Consider the following 19,943-nt stretch of genomic DNA (forward strand, 5'->3'; position numbering starts at 1 on the left):
AATTAGAGGTACGAATTCGAGCCAAGAAAACTTTAGAACCAGAATAGAGCGTCTCTTGAATAAGAGCGCTTCAACCTCATAATTAGAGGTTCTAATTCAAACAGAAAACTTTCGAATCGGAATAATGAATCCCTTGATAGATAACACTTTAACCCCATATTGAGTCCGCCTGTCGTGAATCAGAGATCCTTTCATTCTTAATTAAAGGTTTGAATTTGAGCCGGAATTGAGAACTTTCCAGCTGGACTGAAAATTTCGGGGTAGAAAACGCTTTAAATAGCATAAGACTCCTTCCGGATTAAAAAGACTGTCCACTTAGTCTTTTTTTCTTGGGTCAAAAAGAGTGTTCACTTATCAAATCAAGAAAGAATTAACCTTATTTTTTTAGATTTGCCCCTATTAAGTGTTAAGTGATCAAATTCCAATACCTGTTTAATTAGAGGTAGTTTAGTCAAATTATTCATTTTTATCTAGGAGTTAGTATTTTCTTAATGGGTGTGTAAATGACTAAATTGACACTCTTTTCTATCCGGAGAGAGTAACACGAATCCAAATTAATCAAGGAAGTGAGCTTTAAATACAAATGGTTGATAAACAATTAACTACTACTCTGAGTTGATTCCTCTATAGTTCTACTCAGTACTCAAAGTTCCTCTTTTTCACCTTTTTTTCAGAAATTCCCTACACACTTTCCCTCTTCTTATGCCACTCTTTCTGTCTAAAGATACATAGAAATACACAACAGACATAATAACACACAGACACACACAGAAACACCTGCCCCCCTTGAAAATCAGTTACATAATCAACATTGTACACATCCCCCTACCCCCCTTCCCCACCAAAACCCCCCACAATCTTCTCTATGTTTTTCCTGCAACCTTAATCTAAATTTTGTTTTCTGCAACTTTTAGTACTACTAACAAGGAGTATACCAATTAGTCCCTTGTTCTTTATTTTTATTTTTTCACTCCTTAATATTTTTTGTTTCAGCTCACCTAGTCTAGCATTCTAGCATAGTCCCAGGTTTTCTGTGTCCCTTTGTTTTTAAGTGTTTTGTTTGTTTGTTTGTTTTCTTCTTCTATACACAATGTTTTCTTCATTTCTTGTCATGAGTTCTACTTGGTTACATTTTATTTCCTTAATTTAAGGACTTCCTAGCTTTTTGGTTATGTTTCATTTTCAAGATTCCTTAAATGGAATACTCACCTTCAACTAGTCACATTGTTTGAGCATTTCAAGACTCCCTTTTTTCTTCCACCCCACCCCCTTACCCACACACACTCACTCAAATTCTTTAGAAAATTTTAGTGTAACATTATTATCATTAATGGATTCTTGATTGTTCCATTTGGTTGTTTTGGAGGGAAAAGGAAGACAGAAGAAGAAAAATTGAAGCAAAAAGGTGTTTTCTTTGACAACAAACTCTTGAGCATTTCAAGACTCAATTTTTTTCTATCTATAAACCCCATATTTTTCATTAATGCATTCTTGATTGTTCCATTTGGTTGTTTTGGAGAGAAAAGGAAGAAGAAATTAAAGAAAAGGTGTTTACTTTAGAAAAACAACCTCTTGAGCATTTCAAGACTCAATTTTTTTCTATCTAAACCCCCTTTTTTCACCCACCCCACCGCACGACCCACCCCCCCCCCCCCCCCCCCCCCCCAAAAAAAAAAGAGGAAAAATAAAGAAGAGGTTCTGTTGAAAATTCCCATTTGGTTGTTTTAGAGGGAAAAAGAACAAGAAATTGAAGAGAAAGGTGTTTTCTTGAAAAAAATTGAAGAATGTCACTTTTGAGCATTTTGTTAACTGTGTTTTTCCTAGTTGGTTTGCTATCAAGATTCCAACTTGGGAATTCCCAGTTAGTTTTTGATGATCAAAATGTAGTGGAAGCAATTGGGAAGGAGTTATCAGTCCCTGGATGGGGTCTAAATACAACTGATTTCTGTTCTTGGAATGGCATTGTTTGCAGCTCAAACAACAGTTCAATTGTAGAAAGACTTGATCTTTCTGGTTTTAGATTACAAGGTAATTTGACTCTAATATCTGAGCTCAAAGCATTGAAGTTTCTAGACCTTTCTAATAATAACTTCCAAGGGTCTATTCCAGTTGCATTTGGAAACATGTCTGAGCTTCAGTTTCTTGATTTGTCTTTTAACAAATTTCGAAACTCAGTTCCTAGTGAATTAGGTAAGCTTAGAAACATTAAGGCATTGAACCTATCAAAAAACTGGCTTACTGGAGGTTTACCTGATGAGCTTAAAGGGTTGGTGAATTTGCAAGAGTTTCAAATATTTAGTAACTTCTTGAATGGTTCTATCCCAATGTGGATTGGTAATTTGACCAATCTTAAGGTTTTTACAGCTTATGAGAATGAGTTTAGTGGTGATGTTCCTGTTAACTTAGGATTGTACTCTGAGCTTTCTTTGTTGAACCTTCACTCAAACCAACTTGAAGGTACTATTCCTGAGAGCATTTGTGCTAATGGGAATCTTGAATTTCTTGTTCTAACTCAGAATAAGTTGACCGGAATGATTCCTGATTCGATTGGGAATTGTAAAGGACTTTCAAGTATTAGAATTGGTAATAACAAGTTGATTGGAGGCATCCCTAAATCAATTGGGAATATCAGTAGTCTTACTTATTTTGAAGCTGATAGTAACAATTTGTCTGGTGAAATTGTACCAGAGTTTGCTAAGTGCTCTAATTTAACTCTTCTTAACTTAGCTTCAAATGAGTTTAATGGAACTATTCCTAGTGAGTTTGGTCAGCTAAACAATCTTCAAGAATTGATTGTTTCTGGTAATAACCTTTATGGAGAGATTCCAACGTCAGTTCTTAAGTGCAAGAATCTCAATAAGCTTGACTTAAGCAACAACAAATTCAACGGCACGATACCGGCGGATATATGCAACACTTCAAGATTGCAATATTTGCTTTTGGGGGAGAATTCGATTCGAGGGGAAATACCTTATGAGATAGGGAACTGTGTAAAGTTGCTTGAGTTGCAAATGGGGAATAATGAACTTACTGGAAATATCCCTCCTGAGATTGGTCATATGAACTTGCAAATTTCGTTGAATTTGAGTCATAATCATCTCCACGGCAAATTGCCTCAAGATTTAGGAAAACTTGACAAGTTGGTTTCTTTAGATGTTTCTAATAATCGACTCATTGGGAATATTCCGCCCGCATTGAAAGGCATGCAGAGTTTGATAGAGGTTAATTTTTCGAGCAATCAATTAGCCGGTCCAATACCGACTTTTGCACCCTTTCAGAAAAGTCCTAATTCAAGTTTTCTTGGAAACAAAGGGCTATGTGGTGATCCTTTGAGTGATGGTTGTGGAGATTTAAACAGTTATGAAGGTCACAAGGTTTCTTATCGAATAGTTTTGACTGTTATCGGTTCTGGTTTGGCAGTTTTCATATCAGTTACTGTAGTTGTTTTGCTGTTCATGATGAGGGAGAAACAAGAGAAAGCTGCAAAGGAAGCTGGAAAGGTTGGAGATGATGATGAAATATCTAGCAAACCGGTGATACTAGCGGGGAACATATTCGTTGACAATCTAAAGCAAGCGATTGATTTTGATGCAATTGTAAAGGCGGTCATGAAAGACTCGAATAAGATTTGTGTTGGTACTTTCAGCACTGTGTATAAAGCGGAAATGCCTTCGGGGATAATTTTGTCGGTGAAGAAGTTAAAGTCTATGGACAAAACTATAATTCATCACCAGAGTAAGATGATCAGAGAGCTAGAGAAGCTTAGTAAACTCGTTCATGATAATCTTGCTAGGCCCATCGGGTTTGGAATCTATGAAGATGTCGTTCTTCTGTTGCATGAATATTACGCTAACGGAACGTTGACTCAATATCTTCATAACCCTAGCCAGAGAGAAACTGAATATAAACCCGACTGGCCAACGAGACTTGCCATTGCCACCGGAGTTGCAGAAGGATTGGCTTTCCTTCATAATGTGGCGATCATCCATCTCGACATTTCCTCCGGGAATGTGCTTCTTGATTCAAATTTCAGGCCTTTGGTTAGTGAAGTTGAAATATCTAGGCTTCTCGATCCGTCTAGAGGGACTGCGAGTATCAGTGCTGTTGCTGGCTCATTTGGATATATTCCTCCAGGTATTCTTTCATTTGAACACATACTTATATTTCTTTTTTTTTTCGTTTATAGAGATTAATTGTGACTCTGTTATTGACTTGTTTTTGTTTGTCTTTTTCTCAACAGAGTACGCATATACAATGCAAGTAACAGCTCCTGGAAACGTTTACAGCTACGGGGTTGTTTTGCTCGAGATCCTTACCACCCGACTGCCCGTTGACGAAGCTTTTGGTGAAGGAATAGATTTGGTGAAGTGGGTACAAGGTGCACCTGTAAGAGGGGAAACACCAGAGCAGATACTCGATGCAAAGCTCAGCACCATTTCATTTTCTTGGAGAAAGGAAATGTTAGCAGCGCTGAAGGTTGCGTTGCTATGCACTGACGTGACACCAGCAAAACGACCAAAGATGAAGAAGGTGGTAGAAATGCTGCAAGAAATCACGGAAAGCTAAATGGAAGTTCGTATCGTCAAATCAAAGTATGTCTCGATCTTGGTCCTTTGTATGTGAATGCGCCTGTCAAATTACAATCTTGGTCCTGTGTATGTGAATGCTTCTGTAAAATTACAAGTGTGCGACATTCTTAGTCGAGAGGACAAAATGGTCGAATTCTTAAGGGTATGATGTGTCTTTACCATTTTGTTTTGGGGCTTCAAGCCTTCAATTATGTGATCAAGAGTTATTTTTTATCCAAAAGATGTAAATGTAAGTGATGCAGATTAATATCTCACTAGGATGATATGTTTACAAATAGACTGAGCTTTTCTTTTCTTGTTGTCTTTTCTGGTACATTGCTTCCAAATTAAATTCAATCATAGTTAAAGCATCTTCATCAGCGCACAATTTTTCAGGGAATGTTACTATTCAACTTACAACTTTCTTTCTATGTTATTCCTCTAATATTAGTCAAGAAACAAGAACACTATTTGAGGGAGGGCTAGGTAACCCTGAATCAAATCTTTACATAAATTTCTGACCAGAAAACTTCTCTATAGACCTAGGAAGATCATCACATCTGAGTTAAAAAAGGGCAGCCCGGTGCACCAAGCATCCTGCGTTCATGTAGGGTCCGCAGAAGGGCCGCACGCCAGAGGGGTGTGATGTAAGTAACCTAATGTAACGCAAGAATCAGTGGTTAATTCCACGGGCAGAGTTAAGCGCTTAAAATATTCAGTGGATTCTTCACAGCATTAAATAAAGATCAGTGAGTTATGCATTTCAAGATTCTGAAAACACACATCAAATTAGCAGTGAAATTTTTATCAGACATTCCTGGAGGTAAAGCAGATACATTTATATGTCGTAACGTTTGTTTGGTATTGCATGGTTCCACTCTGCAAGAACTATGAATCGTTCTCTTGAAGCTCATCCTCTTCATAATAAATGATCCGCTTGCCCTGAAATGACCTGAAATGCCCCAACTGAAATGCGATCCGCAGTACGGAGGAACTGAAATTTAGGAGCACAGCCTATTAAAAAAGAAGGGATACTGCACTGGATAGAAAATACTCAAAGTTACCGGCCAACCACTCGGTATTTACACCAAATCATATCATTTGTCATGGTTAAGTCGTAAATTTAGGTGAAAATGTGTATTAATTAACTATGATTTACTGATAAAGTATGTGCACAGACACATGTCATGTTTTCATCAGGTCGATGTAAACACCTGGTGCGAGGAAATTTTTACCACATGATTCTACGGCTTCCTTCCACTTGACTGCAAAGTGTTGTATAGAGACACTATTACTACTCTCTCCATTCCAATTTATTTGGTATAATTTGTGTGGCCATATAAGACTTTTGCAAGTCGTGATCTTAAAGAAGTCATAGCATTTGTGTGGCTATAAATTTTTTCTCAGAAGTGAATTGTTACAAACACCGGATGCAAGTAAATATTTTTCACATATGGAAATTAGAATTTCCCATTAAACAGGTGATGGTAGGTTGAGGACTCCAAGTTCCTTTGCACTGCTAATAGTATCATCCAATATCTTCTTTATATCATATTTGTACACAAAACCCTTCTCCATAAGCTTATTTGATCCCCACTTCACTTCTCTCTTTGGATCATCCAAGTACCTGTTTTTTAAATGGGAATATATATAAAAAGAAATTTAAAAAATTAGCAACATAGTCCTTCAAATATATTAAAATGCACTTTTAGTCTACTTTTAACAAATTTGAAGGACTACATTTTATACTTGCATACACCGATACCTTTTTTTTTTTTTTTTTTTTTTTTTTTTTTTTATAGTATCAATATAATTTCCGACTAGGTCCGATCAGTACCATGTTATGTAGGTTTCCCAATTCATGTTTGCTATATAAGTTACAGGTTTAATTTATAAAACCCGTCAGTGTGAAGAATTTTTTACACCAGGATATCTACAGGTAAAAGCCCTAAAATATGAGATTTGTAATCTGGAAAATAAACAACTTACCTGCTACAACGATTAAAAGTAACATGATATGTAAAAACTCTTTACGCTAACAGTATATATAACTTATAGAAGTCATTTTTTTTTTTTTTTGGAAACTGGTACTATTGCATTCCTCAGCATTAAGAGTATGCTGGCCACCTCCAGAAAAACAAAGTTCAACTTATAGAAGTCATTTTTAAGTCACCTTATAATGTAAAAACCTTTTACAAGACTCTTGCTTTATTTGTTCATTGCCTCAAATCTCAAGCGTACAAAGAAAATTTCAAGAACTACATCCAATATGAATTCAAATGAATTTAAGATAAGTTTCTTACCTTTGATTGATATGAAACTCAGGGTATTTCTCTTGGTAGTAACTTGCAATTTCTGCAGTAGAAACAAAGGAGCTAGCACACAAGAATCTACCCTCCATAGAATTATTTTCCATTGAAAAAATGTGAGCTTCACAGACATCTTCAATGTGTACAATTGGTACTTTACCAATAGCCTCTTCTAGGAACTTGAATTGTTTGTAATAAATTTCTTCACCAGTTACCACTGACAATATATTAGCCATGCTTGGTGAGATATTTGACAAGAGTGTTGTACCTCCAACAAGACCACAACCTAAGCTTACAACCTCAATTCCATGTAATTTCCCAAAGTTCAAGATTTCTTTCTCACATGTTGTCTTTGATTCCACATAGTCCTATACCATTCAAAAAGAGAAAAAATAACGTCATTTTTTCGCATTTTTTGCTCTTCGATATTTCTTGTTTAGGCAGTTCATAGAGAGACTTTTCTTCTTGGATGAAATGATCAAGGAATACTCAGAAACTACATACACAACAAAACTCACAAACCGGGGTGCTAAGTCCCTTTGTTTCATTTATGTGTCTTAGCTAGATTGAAAACGGAGTTTAAGAATGAAAAAAAAGACTTATGATCAATTTCGTGGTTTTAAAAAGATCTATAGAACAAATCGGGAATACCATTCAAAGTGTGTGGTCTTAAACATATCATGTCCTTTCTATAAGAAAGTCTCTTTAGAGATAAATGAAAATGTTGGAGTTAAGAAACAAACTAAAATGGAAAGTAAGACATATTATTATTATTTATAAAAATTAAAATAATATTGTTGTTAAGGACCAAAGGTGGGATCTAGTGATCAATGGAAGCGCGCAACCTTGACTTCTCCCCATATATACAAGCCTCACAGTGGACAGAACTATTTAATACCTGCATTGGTAGGAGGTAACAGGAACCAAGAGAAATAGTTGAGGTGCGCAAAAATTGGCTCGGACACCATCGTTATAGAAAAGTAAATTTTATTGCTAACCACCGTTTCTAAAACATATTCTTAAGATATAGTTAATTCAAACATTTGTGATTGCTAATAACTTCTGTTGTTATTTATTTTTATTTCATTAACATGTTGCCCGTTAGCATCTAAAGTACAAAAGCTTGTTCATTTTTAAGTGTTCTATTTTATCATTATTTGTATATTGAGTTAATAGTCAAAAACAAACCTGAACTATCATTTTTTCACGAGTCTCATACCCTAACTATTAGATGTTCCCTTTTCCTACTTGAATTATTACCATCTATGTATTAAAACACACCTCGAAGTTGACTAGGCCAACTCTTAGTTGTTCCCCTTTCCTACCTGAACTATCACCATTTATGTATTAAAACACACCTTGAAGCTGACTAGGCCAACTACGAGTTGTTTGCTTTTTCTTACTTGAACTATCACCAGGTGTGTTTTAATACATAGATGGTGATAGTTCAGGTAGGAAAGGGAACAACTGATAATTGAGGGACGAAACTCGTGAAAAAATAATATTTAAAATGTGTTTTTGACCATTATCTATTCTATATTTTATTGCAATTGACCAAATAGAAAGATAATAATGAGAATTAGAAAATTTACCGTAACAAGATCATCACCATAAGGGAAGTGGACATTGAGAGGAGTCCAACATGTTTCATCCATCAAATCTTTGAAGCCATTGCCATCATCCTTTAATGGTGAAGCAGCAAGAACAGTGCCAGTATATATAAGCCTCTTCACAGTACCAGAATTTATACAAGCCATTCCAATATTCTTCACTGATGCAACTGCTGCTTCTAACTTATTCTTGTACTGTTACAACATTCAATTTCCAAACAAATAAATAAATCATTCAAATTCCATATATAATAGTAATATTTTGATAAATGAAGATACTAGTAGCAATGACTAAATCAAGAGTTTCACCAAGGATGTTTAAGATTTAATATATATGCATGAAAAGTAATATTTGACTTATACACATAGTATCATAGTATTAATTTATGATGATGATGTCCAAGCAAACTTGCGCGCACCTCAACTACTCCAGCTAGTACTTGCTACCTCCCACCAACACAGGTATTGGGTAACTCTGCCCACCAAAGTTTGGGTAGATGACAACTATTCCACTGAGTACCTGTTATCACCCACTAACACAGGTATCAGATAACTCTTCCCAGTGCCCACTAAGACTTGGACAACTGGGAAGAAATCACATGGTGCTTCTTGCCTCCACTGGAATTTGAACTCGAGACCTCATGGTTCACCATTCGCTTCATTGATCACTAGGTCACACCTCTACACAATATAATTTTTCAACAAAAAGTTTTCAACTGATCACCTTTTGGCAAGTGTAGCTCCAACCCTGACGAGCACCGAAAGTGTAGCCTAACAACCAACGGAATAGGTCAAAACCATGGGAGAACAGGCACTCAATGGAACAATATACGTCCACAAGTTGATCCGGAGATCATCGTTATAAAAATATTTACGTTTATGTGCTAGTGAGCTATAGTGAGTGATGGTAGACTAGGGTCATGTTCTCGGTCGGGGATGGGGCTAGGGTTAGAGGGGGTAAGTGGGGGCAGGGAGCGTCTAGGTTGAGAGTAGGGTCCTGGAACATTGGGACTTTGACGGGGAAGTCTATAGAGCTAGTTAAGATTCTTAAGGAGAGGAAGATTAATATAGCTTGCATCTAGGAGACCAAATGGGTAGGATCTAAAGCTAAGGATATGGACGGGTATAAGTTCTGGTTCTCGGGTAAGTCAATGTATAGGAATGGGGTAGGTATTTTAGTAGTTAGTGAGCTAAGGGACCAGGCCGTAGAGGTTAGGAGGGTAAATGACCGGATGATGGCGGTTAAGTTAGTTGTGGAAGGGTTTACCTTGAACATTATTAGTGCTTACGCGCCACAAGCGGGCTTGGACGAGGAGGAGAAGAGGCGCTTCTGGGAGGATTTGGATGAAGTAGTGGGAGGTATACCGTCCATCGAGAAGTTATTCATAGGGGGAGATTTCAATGGACACATCGGCTCAACCTCGGGGGGTTATGATGATGAGCATGGAGGTTTCGACCTCGGAGTCAAGAATGGAGGAGGAGTCTCACTTCTGGATTTCGCTAAAGCCTTTGGATTGGTAGTAGCCAACTCGCGTTTCCCGAAGAGGGAGCAGCATTTGGTAACCTTTCGTAGTTCGACGGCTGCGACGCAGATAGACTTTTTGCTCCTTAGAAAAGAGGATAAAGGTCTTTGTAAAGACTGTAAGGTCATTCCGGGTGAGAACCTTACGACCCAACATAAGCTTTTGGTGATGGATTTGGGGATTACGAGGAAGAGGGTCGCGGATGACCTGCCAAGGATCAGGTGGGGGAGTCTGACTTTGTCGAGTGCCCAGGAGATGGGGGAGAAGTTGATGGCTATGAGGGCTTGGGAGAGTAGGGGGGACGCGAGCAGTATGTGGAGAGGACGGCGAGCTGCATTAGGGAAACAGCTAGAGATGTCCTGGGAGTCTCGAGAGGTCGCCGTGGTAGGCGATGTGGGGACTGGTGGTGGAATGGAGAAGTCCAGGAAAAGGTGGAAGCAAAGAAAGTGGCGTACGCGAGGTTGGTAGACAGCAAAGATGAGGAGGAGAAGCGGACGACTAGGGAAACGTATAAGATTGCGAGAAAGGAAGCAAAGTTGGCAGTTTCGACGGCAAAAACGGCAGCTTTCGAACGTCTATATGCAGAACTAGAGGACAAAGGCGGGGATACGAAGTTGTTCAGGCTAGCCAAGGTGAGGGAGAGAAAGGCACGGGACTTGGATCGAGTAAAGTGCGTCAAGGATGAGGATGACAAAGTATTGGTAGAGGAAGCTCTCATTAGACGGAGATGGTAGTCATACTTCCATAAACTCTTGAACGAGGAAGGTGAGAGAGACATTGTGTTGGGAGATTTGGAGTACTCTGAGAGGCGTCGCGACTTTGGGTATTGTAGGAGTATAAAGGTGGAGGAGGTTAAGGGTGCTGTTCGCAGGATGCGCAGGGGAAGAGCTACCGGTCCTGACGAGATCCCTGGGGAGTTTTGGAAGAGTGCGGGCAGGGCAGGTTTGGAGTGGTTGACTGGATTGTTTAATGTTATTTTTAAGACGGCGAAGATGCCTGAGGAATGGAGGTGGAGTATGATGGTCCCTTTGTATAAGAACAAAGGTGATATTCAAAGTTGCAACAACTATAGAGGGATCAAGCTGATAAGCCACACTATGAAGGTGTGGGAAAGGGTGGTGGAGATGAGGGTGAGAAGAGGCGTGCCCATTTCAGAGAACCAGTTCGGATTCATGCCGGGGCGCTCGACTACAGAAGCCATCCATCTTGTGAGGAGACTGGTGGAGCAGTATAGGGAGAGGAAGAAGGACCTGCACATGGTTTTCATCGACCTAGAAAAGGCTTACGACAAAGTGCCAAGAGAGGTTTTATGAAGATGCTTGGAGGCCAAAGGTGTACCTGTAGCGCACACTAGGGCGATCAAGGACATGTATGAGGGAGCCAAGACCAGGGTAAGGACAGTGGGAGGAGATTCGGAGTACTTCCCAGTGAAAATGGGGTTGCACCAAGGATCAGCTCTTAGCCCATTTTTATTTGCTCTAGTGATGGATTGTCTGACGCGGCGAATTCAAGGTGAGGTGCCATGGTGTATGTTATTTGCGGATGACATAGTCTTGATTGACGAGACACGCAGCGGAGTGAACGCTAAGCTGGAGGTCTGGAGACAAACTCTGGAGTCTAAAGGGTTCAAGTTGAGTAGGACCAAGACAGAGTACATGGAATGCAAGTTCAGTGATGTGACACATGAGTCTGGCGTGGAAGTGAGGCTTGGTACCCAGGTCATCCCAAAGAAAAGAAGTTTCAAATATCTCGGGTCTATTATACAAGAAAATGGGGATATTGATGATGATGTCTCACATCGTATTGGTGCAGGGTGAATGAAATGGAGGCTTGCTTCAGGAGTGCTATGTGATAAGAAGGTGCCACTAAAACTTAAAGGCAGGTTCTACAAAGTGGTTGTGAGACTGACCTTGTTGTACGGGGCAGAGTGTTGGGAAGTCAAGAGCTCTCATGTCCAAAAGATGAAAGTTGCGAAAATGAGAATGCTGCGATGGATGTGTGGGCACACCAGGCGAGATAGGATTAGGAATGAAGATATCCGGGATAAGGTTGAAGTGGCCTCAGTGGAGGACAAGATGAGGGAAACGAGGCTGAGATGGTTTGGGCATGTGAGGAGGAGAGGCAGAGACGCTCCAGTGCGGAGGTGTGAGAGGTTAGCTATGGATGGTTTCAGAAGAGGTCGGGGTAGGCCGAAAAAGTATTGGGGAGAGGTGCCGAGACAGGACATGGCGCAAGTTTAGCTTACCGAGGACATGACCCTAGATATGAGGTTTTGGAGGACTCAGATTAGGGTAGAAGGCTAGTAGGTAGTCGTTGTTTCGATCTATAGTCTATTGCCCTTTGTTTCTTGCTACTATATGTGGTTTCTTGTACTTCGATTATCTTATTTATCTGTGGTAGCTACTGTTCCCTTTTTTTCAGACTGCTTTATTCTGACTTATTCGCTTTCTTTAGTTTCATTTGCATTCTGCTTTGAACTGCTTGTGCTTATCTAACCTTTCTCGTTGTGATTTCTCTTGAGTCGAGGGTCTTTCGGAAACAGCCTCCCTGTCTTCCGAGATAGGGGTATGGTCTGCGTACACTTTACCCTCCCCAGACCTCACATTGTGGGATTTCACTGGGTATGTTGTTGTTGTTGTGCTAGTGAGCGTTAGTAGTGTTGGAAATTTGGGAGAGCAAGACAACACAAATAATACTCAAAACTCACTAGAAGAGAAATAGAGGAAAAATGATTTTCTATTCAACTCGGCTTGATTCAAATGGCTAGATTACATGACTATTTATAGGTGAATTCATCCGTATATCTAGCCTAGCATACATGTATCACTATTAATAATTTCACACTTCACATCCTCCAAGTACATGAATAAGAACTCACTAGACTAATCTAGAATTTTCCACCAATTCATGTATCTCCTAATACATTAATCTACTAGTTCATGAACTAAATTAAATATAATGTGAACAAGTTTATTTTTTCAACATCCGCCTTTAAACTTGATTCACTACTCCAAGAGCCACCCGCAGCTTCTAAAAAATATTAGTCTTCAACGGCTTGGTGAAAATGTCCGCAACTTGGTCTTGAGATTTCACAAACTCAAGCTCTACCTCCTTCTTCGATATGCAATCTCTAATGAAATGATACTTAGTATCAATATGTTTGCTCCTTTCATGAAACACTGGGTTCTTGGCCAACGCAATGGCCGATTTGTTATCAATACAAATCTTAGTTGCATCTTCTTGTGGTTGGTGAAGTTCTTCCAACAAGCTCCTTAGCCAAATTGCATGACAAACACAAGAAGAAGCTCCTACATACTCTACTTCACATGTTGACAAAGTCACAATTGGTTGCTTCTTGGAATTCCATGTAAATGCAGAATTTCCAAAAAGGAAAACAAACTCGGTAGTACTTTTCCGGTCATCAACATCACCAGCCCAATCGCTATCACAATAGCCAACAAGCTTGAAGTCCTTGGAAGATGAATAAAAAATTCCATAATCAAGTGTACCTTTGATGTACCGGAGTATTCTTTTGGCTGCTTTTAAATTAGAAGTTGTTGGAGTTTCCATAAAACGACTGACAAGTACAACACCAAAAAGAATATCGGGTCTCGTACAAGTTAAATACCTTAAGCTTCCAGCAAGACTCTTGAAATATGTGGGGTTGATATTTTCTCCATCTTCACGCTTGAACAGTTTAACTCCACAATCCACGGGGGTGCTAACAGGCTTGCAATTCTCCATCTCAATTTTCTTGAGAATCTCCTTTGTTCTCCTTGAGAAATAAAGATGCCATCATTCTTCTGCTCCACTTTAATGCCAAGATAGTATGACATTAGGCCAATGTCCGTCATCTCAAATTCTCTTGTCATTGATTTCTTGAATTATTCAAACATCTTTGGATTATTTCCTGTCAAGATCAAATCATCCACATACAAACAAACAAGTAATGTGTCACCATCTTCATTATTTTTTACATAAAGTGCATGCTCATGTGGACTCTTTAAAAAACCATTTGCTTGGAAGTATTTGTCAATTCTACAATTCCAAGCCCGTGGAGCTCGTTTCAAGCCATGAAGAGCCTTCTTCAATTGCAACACTTTATCTTCATCTCCTTCAACCTTATAGCCCAAAGGTTGTTCAATGTATACTTCTTCCTCCAAAATCCCATTCAAGAAAGCCGACTTCACATCCATTTGATGGATTTTCCACTGATTCTGAGCTGCCAAAGAAATAATCAAGCGGATTGTCTCCAAACGAGAAACTAGTGCAAACACCTCATCGTAATCAATATCGGCCTTTTTCTTGTACCCCTTTGCTACCAATCTTTGTACCTCTCTACTTCTCCTTTGGAATTTTTCTTTAGTTTGTAAACCCATTTGACTCCAATGGTGCTTTTTCCTTTTGTAAGTTTTGCCAACTCCCAAGGGTCATTCTTCTTGATTGCCCTGATTTCTTCATCCATCGCATCTCTCCATTTTGGATTACCGGCAGCATCTTCATAACTTACAGGCTCACTGTCCACCAATAAAAAAAAGTGAGTTAAATCACTTAAATTTTCTGTTACTTCTTCCGTTGCGTCATACAAGTCTCGAAGACTTCTAGACTTTCGAGGTACACTGCTTGAACTTGATTTCCCAACTTCTTGAACTTGCGGTGGAGGTGTTGTAGGTGGTGTAGTAGGCTGCTCCATAACTTCTTCATCATGTTCATCATCAAGGAATGGACTAAAAGAGTAATCTTGCTCTTTAGATTTCCATTCCCAAGCACTATCTTCATCAACTTCAACATCTCTGCTTATGGTAACCTTGCCATTTCTTGGGTTATATAATTTATAACCTTTAGATCTTTACGCATAACCAACGTAAACATACCTCTCACTTTTTTCATCAAGCTTAGATCTCTTCTCATCCGGCACATGTGCATAAGCAATGCTTCCAAACACTCGCAAGTGAGCGACTTTTGGTTTGAAACCACTCCAAGCCTCTTGCGGTGTTTTGCCACGAACACTTTTGGTGTGACACCGATTTGATAAATACACCGCACAAGCAACTGCTTCAGCCCAAAACTCCTTTGGCATATTTTTGCTCTTCAACATACTTCTTGTCATGTTGAGAATAGTTCGATTCTTCCTCTCCACCACGCCATTTTGTTGAGGCGATCTTGGAACGGTCAAAAAATAACGTATTCCATTTTTTCCACAAAAAGCCGTGAATTCATTTGAAGTGAATTCTCCACCATTATCGGACCGAAGTGACTTTATTTGGTAGCCACTTTGTTTTTCCACCATGCTCTTAAAATTCTTGACGTTTACAAACACCTCAGATTTTTCCTTCAAAAACTATACCCAAGTTTTTCGAGAATAATCATCAATAAAGAGAAGGAAATAATTACTTTTACCAAGTGAGGCTGGCTTGATAGGTCTGCACACATCCATATGAATCAACTCTAAAGGACACCGTTCACTTGTTAATGACTCTTTAGGAAAGCTTTTCCTTGACTGCTTTTCAAAAAGACATCCTTCGCAAAGCTGATTAGGATGGTTAATGGTTGGCAACCCTTTCACCGTATTTTCCTTTTTCATCAAACTTAGACTATCAAAATTCAAATGGCCAAATCTCATATGCCAAAGCCAAGATGAATCTTTGACACATGAAAATAAGCACCTTGGTACATCACTTTGAAGATTCAAAACAAACATTTTATTTTTAGCCATAGGAACTTTGGCTAACAATCTCCCATTTTCATCTTTCATAGTCAACTTTTTATCTTTCAAATGAATGTCATAATTTTTCTCCAAAAGCTGTCCCAAACTCCGAATATTACTTTTCATTTCCGGTATATACATGACATTGGAGATAAATTGATGACTTCCATCTTTCAAACGAATTAAAATCGTATCTTTTCCTTTGATTTGAACTTTTGAAGAGTCTCCAAGAGTGATGTTGCCACCATTAAATTCCTCAAACTCAGCAAATAAATGCTTCTTCCCGCAAATATGGTTGCTTGCACTCTAATCAAGGTACCATTTATTTCTTTCTACACTTTCTTCTTCTTTACATGCCATGAGTAAAGTGTCGTCTTCATCTTCATTTTTGCTTTCCACAAAATTATTTATCTCCTTCAAATTATTTTTACATTCCCAGGAAAAATGACCATATTTATGACAAGTATAACATTCAATATTTGATTTGTCATACCTTCCTTGATTTGACCTCCATCCTCTACCTCTTCCGCGGCCTCTTCCTTGGTTGGAGTCTTGACTTCTATTTTCTTTGGTCGGAGGTTGACTACCACCTCTTCCACGCCCACGACCTCTTTGTTGTGAGCCACGCCTTTCATCTTTCTCCTTCGTAGAAAGTTTTGCTTGCAAAGCTTGTTCAACCGACTCTTGTTTCGGTTTCTTCAACTTTTCTTCATGTGCTTGCAAAGAACCCGTGAGTTCTTCTATGGTCATGGTGTCCAAGTCCTTGGACTCTTCAATGGAAACAACAATATAATTAAATTTTGAATCTAGGGATCGTAATATTTTTGCAACGATCCTATCATCATTCAACTCTTCACCATATCTCTTCATTTGATTGACAACCGGCAAGACTCTTGAAATATAATCCGAAATTGATTCGGATTCCTTCATCTGCAGCGATTCAAATTCTCCTCTTAAGGTTTGGAGACGAACCTTTTTCACCTTGTTCAAACCTTTAAAGGAAGTTTGAAGAATATCCCATGCTTGCTTGGAGTTGGTTGCATTTGCAACCTTCTCGAACATCTTTTCATCCAAACTTTGATGGATGAGTGTGAGTGCCTTTTGGTCTTTCTTCTTTGTCGCAGCGGCATCATCTTCTTCATTAACGCCACTCTCCACAATTTCCCATACATCATAGGCTCCAAGCAAAGTCTTCATTCGGATGCACCAACTTCCATAATTTTCTTTAGTGAGCATCCGAACTTGGAATGGAATTCCATTGGTGTTAGTCATTTTCTCTCTACGTTTTGTTGTCTCTCAAACACACCGGCTCTGGTACCAAATGTTGGAAATTTGGGAGAGCAAGACAACACAAATAACACTCAAAACTCACTAGAAGAGAAATGGAGGAAAGATGATTTTCTATTCAACTTGGCTTGATTCAAATGACTAGATTACATGACTATTTATAGGTGAATTCATCCATATATCTAGCCTAGCATACATGTATCACTATTAATAATTTCACACTTCACATCCTCCAAGTACATGAATAAGAACTCACTAGACTAATCTAGAATTTTCCACCAATTCAGGTATCTCCTAATACATTAATTGACTAGTTCATGAACTAAATTAAATATAATGTGAACAAGTTTATTTTTTCAACAAGTAGGTATCTGGTAAAATTGTCGATGTGCATACAAATTTACCCGAACAACATTGTTGTGAAAAAATAGAAAACTAACTAAAATAGGCACATATACTGGTTGGAAAGCAATAAGAACTCAGTGGAACTATCGAGATGCACACAAACTAATCCGAGTATTATTCTTATCTAAAAAATCAAACTAGGTACCTGAGATCCCTCAGAATGTATATAAGGAGTGGCCACATGGAAAACAAATTCACAGCCTTGTATTGCTTGCTCAAATTCTTCTGGCCTATAGATATCAGCTTGAAATAGCTTCAAATTTCCCTCTGCATTAGGCAACCTCTTCAACAAGCCTACCTTTGATTTATCCTCTGCAAAATTATCACAATTTGTTTTTCTTTTTATTGTATTTCAACAACCTCTATTCTTGTACTATTTGGACAAATAAAGTTGACAACCACTCAAACAAGCAAGTTTCCATCATACATAGTGTTGATTCAAGTAATAATTCTCTTTTATTTAACCAACCAATATTCAAAACTCACTGATCCGATTAATCTGATTCACATCGTATATGACACATTAAAAGGATAAGGGTTCCTTTTTATGACTGAACCACAAGTTTTCTCCAGAATGATAGTGTCTATTTTTCAAAGATATGGCTGAAAAGTGGCCAGCATGCACTATTTTTATGATATTTTTTCATTCTCAGAGCTCGAACATGATAATTCTAGTTAAGGGTGGATTGATATGCTCCATCACACCAAGAGTCCAGAAATTTGCCCAACAATATCACAAATTATCACTTTTTAGCCCTTATAGTTGAAAAATAACCTTTATCCTAATGTTGATTTTTATAATTGAAATGTCAGGATGATAATGACTAAGTTTCAAAGACCAGGCCGCAAAGTGGCCAATGAGCATCCTATGAAATTTCTCCAGGGATTTGAAGTTGAGACTTCTAGTTAAGGATAGACGAATCTCATCCATCCGTACCATTCATATGATAGAAAAAAGAAAATCAAGATTACATACCCAAGTTCCTGAGGGTGGCATGAACTGTGTAACCTTTTTCAAGAAGTTTTTTCACCAGAAAAGAAGCTATATAACCTGCACCACCTGTAACACATACCACTTTTGAATTTCTACTATTCTTGTCCTCCATGGATACCTCCTTATTCAGCTTTCTTTACTTTTTTTTTTTTTTTTCTCAGCCAAATACTATAATTTTGTATACTTTCATGAGAGCGACTTTAAAGCAACATGTGTGATTTCATTGCATGATAGCACTAGTGGTTCTTTCAGAGTTAGGTACTTTGAGTGGACCTTCTTGTATAGAATTTAAAGCCACGTGTTTAATTGATATCTTGCACGATAGCACTAACAAAGAACTTTTCAATATTTTAGAAATAATGATAAAAAACACACTCCAACTATCATAACACCTCAACTATCAGTTATTTTTTTCCCTACCTAAGTTATGACTATTTATGTATTAAAACACATCTAGTGGAGTAGATTCTGATAGTTCAGGTAGGCAAACGGAACAACTAATAGTTGGCCTAAGTGTGCTTTAATACATAAATATGATAATTCAGTTAGAAAAAGAGAATAACTGATAGTTGGAATGTTAAACTCACGAAAAAGTGATAGTTCATGTGCATTTTTTACAATTAATTTTATATTTTAATTTGTTGTAGCCAGAGCGGAAGAGGGTCTTTGAAACCCTTTTATAAAATCACACTGTATAGATAAGATTAAATTTTGTAATTTTATGCATATAAAATAGTAGATAAAGTTCCCTTGTGAAAATCCTGTTTACTATTGATCGTATTATTGAATTTAACTCATCTAAGATACTAATTTTTTATTTTTTATGAATAGTTATTTGTAATTATATTTTATAAGATTTGATTGTATAAAAATCCTTTTATTTTATATGATTTGACAGTATAAAAGTTCTTTTATTTGATATGATTTGATGGTATAAAAGTTCTTCTATTTGATGTGATTTGATAATTTAAAAATTCTAGAGGAAGCCTTTATTGGAGACATACAGGCATGGGTTTCTTTTTTTTTATTGTTGTCCATAATTAATGGCTGTCAATAACGTACTGTAGATAAACTGCTCCACCTTATGTTTGTTTCTTTATTTTTAGTTTTTTTAATCCACTCCTTGTGATTCTCATATTTATATAAAAATGATTTTTTAATACAACATTTTTGTAACCACACAAATAGTATGATATATTTAACACAAGTTCCAAAAGTGTCGTAACCACGCAAATGTTGTCCTACCTCCGTCCTAATTTATGTGATATAATTTGACAAGACATGAGTTTAAGAATGATCGAAAAACTTTTGAAACTTGTGACCTAAAATAAGTCATAAATATTTATGTAGCTCTAAATCATTTTATTAAGAGCAAACGGAAAAGTTTTAAGTTAAATTATTTATAAATATAAAAATATATTATTCTTTTTGACACAGGCTAAAAAAAAATATATATCACATAAATTGAGACAGAGGAAGCATTTTTTTAAAACCACAAATTTTAAAAACATTCATTTATTTCTTAAATTTCGTGTCCATT

The 19,943-nt window shown here is 37.7% G+C and overlaps 2 protein-coding genes across 4 annotated transcripts; one reads left to right on the plus strand and one right to left on the minus strand.

Annotated features, from left to right (window-relative positions):
* Positions 1–628: 628 nt before the first annotated feature.
* Positions 629–4,883, plus strand: LOC132613777 (leucine-rich repeat receptor-like tyrosine-protein kinase PXC3). Its single transcript, XM_060327997.1, has 2 exons — positions 629–4,134; positions 4,241–4,883. Exons 1-2 carry the CDS (start codon positions 1,785–1,787, stop codon positions 4,564–4,566), a joined length of 2,676 nt encoding a protein of 891 aa, XP_060183980.1. The 5' UTR covers positions 629–1,784; the 3' UTR covers positions 4,567–4,883.
* Positions 4,884–4,974: 91 nt separating this feature from the next.
* Positions 4,975–18,645, minus strand: LOC132613778 (NADPH HC-toxin reductase 1-like). 3 transcript variants are annotated; one of them, XR_009572100.1, is made up of 6 exons: positions 18,386–18,641; positions 17,555–17,721; positions 8,470–8,682; positions 6,872–7,245; positions 5,405–6,195; positions 4,975–5,224 (listed from the first exon to the last, which is right to left on the minus strand). XR_009572100.1 is itself a non-coding variant. In XM_060327999.1 (5 exons), exons 1-5 carry the CDS (start codon positions 18,513–18,515, stop codon positions 6,042–6,044), a joined length of 993 nt encoding a protein of 330 aa, XP_060183982.1. In that variant the 5' UTR covers positions 18,516–18,645; the 3' UTR covers positions 4,975–6,041. The 3 variants fall into 3 exon arrangements, 2 of the variants coding, with proteins under 2 accessions (XP_060183982.1, XP_060183981.1); XM_060327999.1 differs by having other exon boundaries at positions 4,975–6,195; positions 17,555–17,676; positions 18,386–18,645; XM_060327998.1 differs by having other exon boundaries at positions 4,975–6,195.
* Between the last annotated feature and the right edge of the window lie 1,298 nt (positions 18,646–19,943).

This window comes from Lycium barbarum, chromosome 10 (assembly GCF_019175385.1).
Source record: "Lycium barbarum isolate Lr01 chromosome 10, ASM1917538v2, whole genome shotgun sequence".
Lineage (NCBI taxonomy): Eukaryota > Viridiplantae > Streptophyta > Magnoliopsida > Solanales > Solanaceae > Lycium > Lycium barbarum.